General features: G+C 33.0%; 1 protein-coding gene across 5 annotated transcripts in view; it reads right to left on the bottom strand.

The window, feature by feature from the left end:
* The window catches only part of CADPS2 (calcium dependent secretion activator 2), a 714206-nt gene that overhangs the window by 177966 nt on the left and 523514 nt on the right, over positions 1 to 12726 (bottom strand). For all 5 annotated transcript variants that reach the window (XM_074268127.1, XM_074268122.1, XM_074268124.1 and 2 more), the window contains 2 exons: positions 9055 to 9163; positions 7524 to 7727 (listed from right to left, as the gene is read on the bottom strand). In XM_074268127.1, coding sequence (XP_074124228.1) covers positions 7524 to 7727; positions 9055 to 9163 — 313 coding nt within the window. The remainder of the gene's footprint in view (positions 1 to 7523; positions 7728 to 9054; positions 9164 to 12726) is intronic.

Raw genomic sequence — 12726 nt, 5'->3', positions numbered from 1 at the left:
CTTTATTTTTAAAAGGAAGCCTAAACTAAATGGCTTTTGAAATCCCAGGGTTTATATCTTTGATACTCTGATTTTCTTTGGTGGTTTTAATGGGACTTTCAAAATGCTATTCATTGCTGGTAATATTTGATAGCTTATTTTATCCATTGTGATCTTCCCATTGTCCTTTGAGGTGACCCTTAATTTTGGCTCTTTGGAAATTCAGATATTACATTATTCTAAGTCATGTGATATGATCAGAAGATTACAGATTTTTCAAATTCATAATTTTTGGTGGCTTTAAAGAAAAGTTATACTGCAATTTCCCAAAAGTTTTGTTAATTTGCTATCCATCCAATTCTGGGCACACCTATTTGTTCAAGATGTATGTACAGTATATTGATAGATATTTTCTGGACCATCTAATTCAATTGCACATCCAAGAATAATAGGAATCTTACATTTGATTGATTTTTATGTAGTCTGAACTTTTCTGAGTGATTGTGCATATCATTTGGATGGTTTTGTAATATTCCAATGCAATCAACAAAATATCACCACAAAATAGATACATTTCTATAACCTAATGTCGAGGGCATCTTTTATAGATCATGGTAAAATTTTTTGGCAAGCACATACCCATATGTTTTATGCCATTCTATTGTGATTTAGTTGTTTTCCGTCATGTCCAACTCTTTCTTTCTTTCTTTCTTTCTTTTTTTTTTTGCAAAGATACTAGAGTGGTTTGTCATTTCCTTCTTTAGCTCTTGAGGCAGGCAAAGTTAAGTGATTTGCTTAAAGTAACATATTTATCAAGTGTCTAAGAACAGATCTAAGCTCAGGTCATCCTAACTCCAGGCCTGACTCTCTATCCACTGTATCATCTACTTGATAGTAAAAATCAAAGAATATTTGAACAAATTTTATCTTGTTAATATTATTCAAAGAAACTTTTTGTGATGGCAGGATCACTGATTTAAAACTGGACCAGACCTAAAAGAAAATTTAATTTGACCATCGTATTTTATAAATGAAGAAATTGGGGCCTGGAGAGATAAACTGATTTATCGAGGGCCAAGCAGATAAGTCAATGAAAGAGGTAGGATTTGAATCCAAGGTCTAATTCTCTCTCAAAATCTAATATTCCTTCTCCTGTACCATTTTGCTCAACATATAAATGGAGGTCAGCTTGTTGGAAGAAGATTTTGAAGAGACTTTTTGCTCCCCTGAATCAAAGGTCTTTGCATAGTCAACAAATAGTAATCATAGTTGGATTTTTTTGAATATGTTGTACCCTTCAAGTCAATTATGTGAGTATTAGATATCTGGTCTGCTGTATACTAGTATTTGTCAAAATTTGTTTGCACTCTTCTCAGTCTTCATCAAGATTACTCTGATGTATTCTTAAATAACCTTTTTTTTGGTAATGTGTGCCCATAATTTTCTCTAATTGTTTAGTATTTTTTGCTTTCTCAGTTTTGTCCACAGAATACATTTAGTAAACATTTGCTTAACTGAATCAAATTCATATTACATAAGCAGGTTGATGATTAAGGAAACTGAGTCAGCATAAAGTAAGAAACAGTAAGTAGTAAATAGGGAAGAAGATAGAAAAATACATTTATATCCATTATGAATTATCATAGTTAAGTTATATCACTGAGAAGACACAGGTGCTTGTACTTTGTAAGGAGAAAAAAAGTAGCCAGAATGTTTTGCCTCTGCTGCCTATCCTTGTTTTTCTATTAGTTATTGAAGACTCTGATGCTTTGGAAGTTTCATTGATGAGATTTCTCTCTATTTTGACTATTTTGGCTTGTGTATCTTTTCATAATAAGGTTAATTTTCAACATAACTTCAGGAAGCTGGTCACTGTTCAATGTAAATAGAAAAAATTAATTTCTGTGTAAAGTGAGAAGTTTTATTAATTAAGAAAGCATCAAGAGGATTAGAATTACTATATATGCTTCAATATCCAAGTTCTTCAATATGAAATAGATTTGTAATAGTAGTCTTGTTTTTCTGACCTGGGACCAGTAGCTGGCTAGATATACATCAGGATGACAGAGACAGCCCAGGACACAATGGGAGACCTTGGCCTTTTAAGCTAATGTCCTTAAAACTGAAACCACACCCATTTAGTGATTAAGGCTAGGAAGTAATTAAGGCAAGGAATGCTTATTTCATGTAGTCTAAATAAATGAAGGAATGAATGGATAAATAAATAAATAAATCTGGGAGAGTAAGAATTTTTGGCCAAAACATAAATAACTGTTCTTCAGATTGGGTCTGAATCAATCTTGAGAATGAACAATTGGGGCTTGGTTTGAGACTTATTGTTAGCCAATCAATGTGAGTCAGAATGATTTTGATTTGAGGCTTGATCCTTAAGAAATAAATCTAGCCAGTAGAGGATGAAGAAGAAAAGGTTCTTTAAGAGCATTATCAGGTAAGTATGATGCTCTATGTGGACAAAGGGAAGGAGGAGAAGGAAAGGAAAGAATAAGGGAAGGAAAGGAGAAAGGAAACAAAGTTATTATATTCTATTCATTTTTCTAGCCACCAGTCTAGCCACTAGTCTTTTCCCTTCCTTCCTTCCTTCCTTCCTTCCTTCCTTCCTTCCTTCCTTCCTTCCTTCCTTCCTTCCTTCCTTCCTTCCTTCCTTCCTTCCTTCCTTCCTTCCTTCCTTCCTTCCTTCCTTCCTTCCTTCCTTCCTTTCCCTACCTCCCTCTCTTTTTTTACTTTCAGGAAATCAAAATGAACAAGGTAGAGGCTCCTGCAATCTAGCAAAAAGTAATAATAAAGCTGGATAGTAAGCAAAAAGTGTTTTTAAAAAAGCCTTAGTAAAACGTGCCGTTATTTTCACAGAAGTTAGGGTGTTTTGCCTTTATTTTTGTAGCTGCTTTGTAATTTCAGTCATGTTCAATTTCTTTTCATCTCATTTGAGTTTTCCTGGCAAACATATTGGAATGAGTTGCCATTTCCTCCTCCAGGTCATTTTATAGATGAGGAAAATGAGGTAATTAGGGTTAAGTTACTTTTCTAGGTATACATAGTTAAGCAATGTTTGATGCTGGATTTGAATTCATAAAGACAAGTCTTCCTGAATCTAAGCCCAGTGTCCTATCCACTATATTACTTAGCTGCCCCACCTTGCCTTCATAGAATTTCCTAAATGTCTGAATTTGAAAGCATTATGTTTAATTACAGAGAGAAGGGAGTTAACATCAACTCTAAAAGTACTACTATTTTGTGTGGGGAGCTGGTCCTTTAAGGTCAGTTTATATGAGTTAGTTTTGACTAGTTTAAGGACTACTGGAACATTCTCCTAAAGAGTTTTATTTGCTCTGAATTATTATATTTCCTAGGTCAGTCTTTTATCTTATAAATTGATTTTTCTACTCTCATGCCATTATACAAAGAACATAGCACTGAATATTATTTTCCTGTTGTTAAAGTACTTTGACTATTCATTGAGAGATTGAGTGGGAGAAAGGGCATTGGAGAAGAAAAGGAACCAATTTCTTTTCTGAAAAGCATCACTACCAAATCAATCCCTGAATCACAGAATAAAACCTTTAAAACACTAGGAAAAGAGTGCACAACAGTGTCTGATGAAGAGATCATACACAAATCTATTATTCCTGACTTTTGGTCTGCTGTTTGTATTTACTTTTTGGCAGCCAAAAAATGTGTCTATCTACTACACATGGAGACATTAATGTGTGTGTCTCTCTAGGTTTCATGCACTCCTTTGAAAATGCCAGGTTAGAAATTAAACTTATTTTACCTCCCTCCTTTTTATATCTTTCCCTTTCTGATAATCTCCCAAGTGGCTATGAATGATGTGATCCCCGGAATCCCAACAACATCATGATAGGAGCTGAATTCTGACTGGTTCTCACTGGCCATTGCTTCCCCTGATAGTTAGAAATGCCTTTGTATCATCACATATAGTACACTTTTCCCATACTATTTCCAATATTACACCCCTTTTCCCTATCACCAGATATTCTCAGGGGTATTATATGGATTGCTTTGCAAAATGAAGGCTGGGAGATTTTCTCATATCATCTGATGACTTCTTGTTAGGAGTTCATCATCTATTACAATTTACTGAACACCAAGAGGGTACATAGCCTTGCCTCAAAAATCATACAAGGATGGGGCAGGCTTCTCATTAAGCAGGTAGCAGGAGGAGTTAAATTGTCTTGCTGAAGGATTTAAACAACCACAGGTAAGACTACTCACTATTATTTCAAATGAGAGGCAGCGTGGTAGAGACCAGATTTTGAGCTATGGAGATCTGGGTTCAAAACCAACTACTGACACATACTATTTATGTGACAATGGGGAGGTTGCTTAACTTCAGTTCTCCCTTTTGAACTGTTATCTAACTGTTGAAAACTAAGTTAAAAGTGATTTGCTCCTTTCCAGGAGGGAATTATCCTACTGCAGACCTGCACAATATGAGACTCACTGATCTGCTCTCCTTACATTTCATCTATTATAATGGACAAAGTCCTCTAATTTCTTCTTTTTCATGTATTTTCCTATCATTCCAATCCTTTCCAATCATTTCCTTTTTATTATTTAGTTATTTCAGTAATTAGTCATTCAATACACCCACACCCATCCACACACAGCTTTTATTTGTCCAATTTTTGGTTTTCAGGTCTTGTTAATATAGCTTAATAATGGTAATTTATTCAATGTCATTCTTTGTATCCAATCTTTCTTTCTCTTCTTCTGCAACACTGCTCTTCAGAATCTTTTTTTTTTTTTTTTTTTAGGAAGCTTTAAATCAAGCTAACTTAAACTATATTTGAAGAACATCTAGCACTCAATAGATGTTAATATGGCAACTATGGAATTCATTGATGTGGGGTCTCATGAAAAAGACTTATGCATATGTCATTAGAGAGAGAGAGAAGAAGAGAGGGATAGAGGGAAGAAGGGAGGAAGGAATATGATAAATTGGGACCAATGAGTTATATTCAATTAATTAATTAGGATTCAAAATAAATTATTTGAAGGGGTTTAAAAACAAATGTTTAAGAAGAAATTAGACGTTAGAAAACTTTATTTTAAGGGATTATTTTTTATTTTATTGATAGAAATATTATCTTCATTGATGCATTTTTGAACTTTTCTGTAGAGGAGCAAAACTCTGGAGAAGTATATTGAAAATATATTGAAACAAGAATACTTACACAAGGTGTTAAGTCAGTGAGATTGATGAGATGATGGTTTTCTAGTTCACATGTATATTTAGTACTTAGTATGGTGATGTAATGGTTCTCTAGTTCACACATACTCAATATGCTGTAATGATATAATTGTAATATGGTATTTAAGGACTGGGAGGATTGGAGACACAGTGAGTCAAAGTGAACAGACTGTGAAGGAGACAATAAAGACTTTAGACTCCATTTTTGATTATCCTCATGGTGACTATCCTGCTGAGACCAAGGCCCATTTGGAGGATCTCCAGAAAGCTTGCCAGGACATTATACCTTTCTATGTGGTGCATCTAACACAACGAGGGCACTGTTAATAAGTTCTTCCTTCTATTGTGAGGATGTCTACAAAATTTGTGAGCTATTGTTCAGTTTTTTCTTACTCTTGACAAAGAAGAGAAGAACTGTTTACATTCTAATTTGTTGGTATGATATGTATATCCTCTACGCCTAGCGTAATCAAGGGCTATAGAAGGATCTAATTAAAGATCATAGCCAATGCAAGAATTTGTTGCGTATATAAATGTGTGTATGTGTACATGTATACACACATATATAAATATGTATATGTATGCATATATATACACATAATATTTTTGTTTTTCTTTCTTATTTAGAAAAAAAAGTTTGTTTTTTTCCTTGTTTTATCTCTTATGATTACACACTTATGCTTACTTATTTGTACTTATGACTCTTGGATTTGTATTTCAAAGTTTTTCAACTTTGGTCTTTTCATTAGAAATTCTTGGAAATCCTCTATTTCATCAAAAACCTATTTTTTTCCTCTGAAGGATTATTTTCAAATTTTCTAGCTGTTATACTTATTTATAAGCATATATATTATAATTACATATATTTACATATATGTAATTATAAGCATATATATGTATATGTATATCCTTTCTGATCTGGAATATAATATCCCATGCTCTCTATTTCTTTATAGTAATGGGTGCCAAATCATGTATGATTATGCATATGATTCCTTGGTACATGAATTCTTTCTTTCTGGTATATTTTTTTCTTTGATCTCTGGAAGTTATGGATTTAGGCTATAATTTTCCAGGGAGTTTTTATTTTTTATTTCTTTCTTCCTCCCTCCTTCCTCCTTTCCTCTATCACTCTCTTCTTCCCTCCCTCCTTTCTCTCTCTCTAATCACATATGCATATGTCTTTTTCATGAGACCCGACATCAATGAATTTCTACTCTTCCTTTTAGTTGCCATATTAACATCTATTGAGTGCTAGATATTCTTCAAATATAGTTGGCTTGGTTTAAAGCTTCCTAAAAAAAATAAAATAAAAAGATTCCGAAGAACAATGTCTCAGAAGTAGAGACAAAAAGATTCCTTTATCAAGGAAAGGGAATCAAGAAGGCCAAAGATATACTCACTTGGGTAAAGAATATTTAAGAGAGCATGAAAATTAAAGAAAACATATGAGGAGGAGGAGAAACAACAGCCTAGAGGCAGGATGAACCATCACAGTTGTTCTAGGAAAACACAGCAAGTCTTTGAAGACACTTAAGTGCAACATGACTGAAAATGATGAGACTTTTCTATAATTTAAGTTTTGCTTTAAAATGGTCCTATTAATTGGTATTTATGTTTACTATTTTTTATTACTATTTATAATAATATGTAAAATCCAAGTATCCAGTTCTTGGAGATGTATAGAAATATACAGTAACATAAAAATGACTACTAAAACAAAAAGAGCATTTAAAAACTTGTAACTATTATAATGATTTAGGGCTCATGAAACATTTTAAAAACATCTGGCCTACAGCTGGCCTGATAACACAATTATTTAATAACATAATATTGCTAAAACATCTTAGGAAAGAAAGAAATCTTTCTATGTTAAGGCCCATACACTTAATAATTCAAAGTATAATCAAAACTCTTAGAATTTTTGACATGAGTTATCAAGTTGCTACCTGGTCTTGCATCATTTTTCCATACTTCATTTTCCATGCTGAATCAATTTATCTTTGAAATTATGAAGAATTAAAATGAATATCACTTTGATAATTTCTCAAGAATTTTGTGACACACCCTTGAAATTATTAGAGACACCCTGGTGCGTTGCTGAATTAAGGTTGGGAATCATTAGTCTAGGATTTATGTAAAAAAAGTAGGTAATTGGTTGCATGTGTATTAAAATGAACTATTTTTATTTAATTAGGAATCCGTTTAACTGCAAAACTGTAAACTATAAAATTGTACAAATTTACATTAGATAATTTTATATCATATTAAGCTTATTAATTGATAATCAAATTATTTTTAAAAAATAACTTACAAAGCTGAGCAGCATCTGCATGGATAGTTCCTCCTTTGGGATTCAGCTTCTGGGTTTGAGTTGCAGGAATAGGTTTATATGACTGACCTGTTGCCCTATACATAGCCTGGACCCACAATATCCTATCTTGATCATCATCGCTGGCAAATATTACAGTATCTCCTTCTTTAACAGCATTAAAGAACATGTGGCCACCCTGAAGTCCTGTAGAAATAGGTATAAATATTATTAAAATAAAACTACTTAAAATATGTACAATTAAAAGATTTTTATCCTCTTTATTAAATTCACCATTAGAAAACCACTACTAATTGATGCAGAGTTGTATGAGTAGCTTAGCATTTACAATGGTTATGGTAAGACCTATAAAGAAAGGCATGAAAGGAAAATAAAGAAAAGTTTCATTAACCATATCACCTAAAAATAGCTTGGGGAAACTGACTCCTTATGGGCAGTAACTACTTGTAGACATACATTTATTCTCCTATTGAAATGTATTTCATAGATTTGATTTCTTGAAATATTTCTTATTAGAGAAGAGAGTCTCACTATGAGTATTTGTCATTCTATTTGCAGGTGAAACACATGTGTTTAAAAGAAGAAAGTGTCTTTTTATGATTGGGCTCTTTTTTCGTCTGCCAACAGAAATCAAAACTGGTAGGGAAGATGAAGAACTGAACATTTTCTATTAATTCAGTCAACTAACAAAGCAGGCTTCTTTTTTTCCCTCTCTAATGTTTGATATTAACTTCCAAATGAGTCAAAAAATCACGATTTATTGTGTATTTAGAAGAGGAAAGACTATCTTTCCTTCTTATAGTCTGTCTTTCTACTAATCAAAAATACCAGTACTGTTAGTAAGAACTGCTCAATCACACTTGATAATAATAATAATAATAATAAAAGTTAATAATAACTTTTATTAGTTATTAATTCAATGAGCCTGTTTTTGATACTTAAAATTTCACACGGTTGTGCCCTGATTCTTACTGGTGGAAGGATGATAAGATTTGAGGCTGAAAAAAGACCTAACAAGTTACTTAGGTCAAACTTTTTTGTTTTACACAGAAGAAAACCAAGGCTGATTAGCAAGAGTTTGTCAGGTATTAAGTAACAGAACTGGGCTTTGTCCCCAAGCTCTCCAATTAAATGCAGGAAAAGGCTGAGGAGAGTCTCTGTCATTAAGCTTATTTCTGGGAGCTTATCTCCTGTACTCCTGTCCTAAATACTTGAGAATTTCTGGATTTTAGAGAGAGAGTAACTTGCTTATTTTCCAGAAAATTGTTTGGAGGGCCAGTCACTTAAGACATCTGGGAACTCATAAGGGGCTAACCCATTCCTCTTAAAGTTCAAATAAAACAACTATCATAAAAATATACTTAGGATAGACTTATTTGGGAAAATAAAGGACAATTAAAGTAGCCACCATTTGGAAAGCTTAAATAATATTTTAATAATGTACAGAATGAAGGGAATTATACACTTAAGATTCATATATCAGTGGGAAAAAAGTATAAATGGAATAAGTTACCTGAATGTGGATCCGTGTAGTCCACAGTATATCCTTCAAGCTGCATTAACTCCTGTGGTTCAGACTTCTTTTCTCTATAACTGCACATAGCAAAGGTGTACTGGCTGACCTGCTCAAGAAAAGCATTTGTGGATGTGTTTCAACGTATCTATTACATTCACCTTTCCTGATTAAATAAAGGTAATTACTTTAAGGCTGGCTAGATGGAAGAGAGGATAACATACAGGACTTGGGGCCAGAAAGACTCATATTTGTAAATTCTAATCTAGCCCCAGACACTTAGTTTGAGTCTAGGCAAGTCACTTAACCCTTTTTGCCTCAGTTTCCTCATCTATAAAATGAGCTGGAGAAGTAACTGGCCAACCACTCTAGTATCTTTGCCAAGAAAATCCCCAATGGGGTCACAAAGAGTAAGTCAGATATGAAAAACAATGGCCTAACAAGCACAATTACACTTTGAGACTGTAATATGTAATTCTTATATTAAATGTATTAAATTCCATCCTTCACATTTGACCTTTAGGCATTATAATACTATGAAAACAGAATTATAGATACTATCTATTCCAGAATATAGTGGTAGAGGTCTTATTTCCATAAATACTTTCTATATCTATACTTCAATATGGATTTGCATAACATCAAGAAATTTTGTTATTTATTATTTCTCTTTAACTTTTTGTACTTCAAAATTATGTGCCAGACACTATGTCAAGCACTTTAAAATAATATCTCATGTGATCTCACAACAACCTGGAAGGTAGGTGCTATATTATCCCCTTTTTATAGCTAAGAAAATTGAGAAAGAGTTAAGGGGCTTGCACAGTTTCACTTAGCTAATAAGTGTCTGAAACTGGATTTGGATTTGGGTCTTCCCAACTCTTGTTGAGTTTCCCAAACATTAATATGCTATGTCTATATCCTGGAATGTTGCTCTTCCTTTGTTCTAGAAGAGATCACTGCTATCATGAGGATGATATTTTGACTTCTGAATGAATTGGGTTTAAGTGAGACAGTGGCAAAAAGTTGTTAGCCTTACTCTTTTGAGAGTCTAAGGACAAGGTACAAGTCAAGAAGACTGAAGACAGACCCATAGCCTAGCCTACGGAAGAACTAAAGGTTATCAAAGGAAACCAAACAATTCAGCTTTGGGTCTAAAGTGAAGTAAAACAAACTTTGTGCTAGAAAAGCCAAGGATTAGCTTAACTCCTTTCATGAGAATATTCTAGCCTCATTTGGAGATTTTTAATGAGGTTTAGCAAAAGGAATTTATTTTATCAGGATCTATGTTCTGATTTTTGGTTCAGAAAGTATGGCTTCCCAACCTGTGGAGAAATAGGACAAGCTTTATGGAAGCCATTTTGGAGCTTTTGGAGGGTTTTTGTTCCTAACTTTCAATTAATTTCTGGACTGATAATCAGTTTAGAAATATTTGTTAAAAGAAATGTATTAAAAAGATGAATTTATATGAATTTTGACTATTAGATAAGAAGGGAATTACTGATTTGAAGAATCCACAAATGCTTTAATTGTTCCAAGGAACTAACAATCTAATCATATTTTTTTATTTATATTATATTATGACATATTATATTTCATGATCTTGACCTTCCTTCCTTACCCCAAACCTGATAAAATGAAGAGATTAAAAGATATTATCTTATAAAATAAACCCACACAAACAAAGGCCAGAAGCAAGAGAGAGAGAGAGAGAGAGAGAGAGAGAGAGAGAGAGAGAGAGAGAGAGAGAGAGAGAGAGAGAGAGAGAGAGAAATTCCATTTAAAATAACTGTATGCAAAAATAAAATATTTGGGTATCTACCTGCCAAGATAAACATAAGAACTATATGAGTACAATTAAAAAACTTTCTTCACACAAATAAAGTCAGATCTAAGTAACTGGAAAAATATCAAGGCTGAGCAAATATAACAGAAATGGCAATTCTACCTAATTTAATCTACTTGTTCAGTGCCATACCAATCAAACTGCCAAAAAATATTTTCTAGAACTAGAAAAAAATAACAAAATTCAGGTGAAAGAACAAAAGGTCAAGAATATCAAGGGAATTAGTGAAAAATGCAAAGGATGGTGGCCTGATGGTAACACATCTAAAACAGCAGTCATCAAAATCATCTGGTGCTGGCAAATAGTGTTGGATCAATGGAATAGATTAAGTACACATGATACAATAACCTATGGCTATAGTAATCTACTGTTTGATAAACCCAAAGACTACAGCTTCTGGGATAAGAACTCACTATTTGACAAAAGTTGCTGAAAAATTACAAAATAATGTCAGATACTCATCATAGACCTGCATCTCACACCCCATATCAAAATAAGGTCAAAATGGATACAAGGTATAAAAAGGTGATACTACAAGCAAAGTAGGACAGCAAGGAATAAGTTATCTATCAGATCTTTGGAGAAGGGAAGAATTTATGGACAAAGAAGAACTAGAGAACATTATGAAGTGCAAAATATATAACTTTGATTACATTAAATTAAAAGTTTTTGCACAAATAAAATCAATGCAGTCAAGATTAGAAAGGAAAGCTGGGGAAGATTTTTTTTTTTTTGGCAGCTAGTGTTTCTGATAAAGGTCTCATTTCTAAAATATATAGAGGATTGACTCACATTTAAAGAAATACCAGTCTTTCCCCAGTTGATAAAAAGTTAAAGGATATGAATAGATAATATTCAGATGAAGAAAATAAAGCCATCTATTAAAAATGCTCTAATCACTGTTGATTAGAGGTACCACCTCACATCTATTGGATTGGCTAAGATAAAACCAAAAACATATGGAGGGGATGTGGAAAACTGGGACACTAATGCATTTTTGGTAGAACTGGGAAATAATCCAACCATTCTGGAGAGCAATTTGGACCATGTTCAAAGGGCATTAAAAATTGCATACCCTTTGATCCAGCAGAGCCACTTCTGGGTCTGTATCCCAAAGAGATCATAAAAGATGGAAAAGTACCCATATGTGCAAAAACATTTGTAGCAGCTCTTTTGGTGGTGGCAAAAATTAAAAAAAAATTAGTAGAGACCCATCAATTGGGGAATAGTTAAATAAGTTATGGTATATGAAAAAAAGGAATATTATTGTTTCATAAAAATGATGAACAGGGTGATTTTGGACAGACTTGGAAAGATTTACATGAACTGATGCTGAAAGAAATAAGCAGAACCAAGAAATTATTGTACACAACAACAGCAAGATTATGTGATGATCAAATATGATATAGACTTGGTTCTTTTCAGTAGTTAAGAGACCCAACTCAATCCCAATAAACTTTGAATGGAAAACACCATCTGAATCCAGAGAGAGAACTATAGCAACTGAATTAATATCTAATGTTCATTTTTTCTTTTTTATCCTTTTTCCTTTTTGTTCTGATTTTTCACTCCCAAGATGATTCATATGGACATATGTAAAAAATGAATGTACATGTATAACCAAAAATATTGTTTTACACATGTTTTTATAAAATGAATTAAAAAACAAATATTCATGGCTTCCCCCCTATACCTCATGTTTTGACAACATAAGAATTCCATCTCTTCTTCTATTAGATTGCAAAATAACTTAAAAGTGCTTCCCATATTAAGCTCCCTATATTTGATTTTCTAGTAGTCCTTGAAGAAATGGAGTTAATGAAAAT

Source organism: Sminthopsis crassicaudata, chromosome 5 (assembly GCF_048593235.1).
Source record: "Sminthopsis crassicaudata isolate SCR6 chromosome 5, ASM4859323v1, whole genome shotgun sequence".
Taxonomy (NCBI): Eukaryota; Metazoa; Chordata; class Mammalia; order Dasyuromorphia; family Dasyuridae; genus Sminthopsis; species Sminthopsis crassicaudata.
Note: the sequence above shows the minus strand (reverse complement) of the source record. Positions and strands in the feature narration are given on the sequence as shown.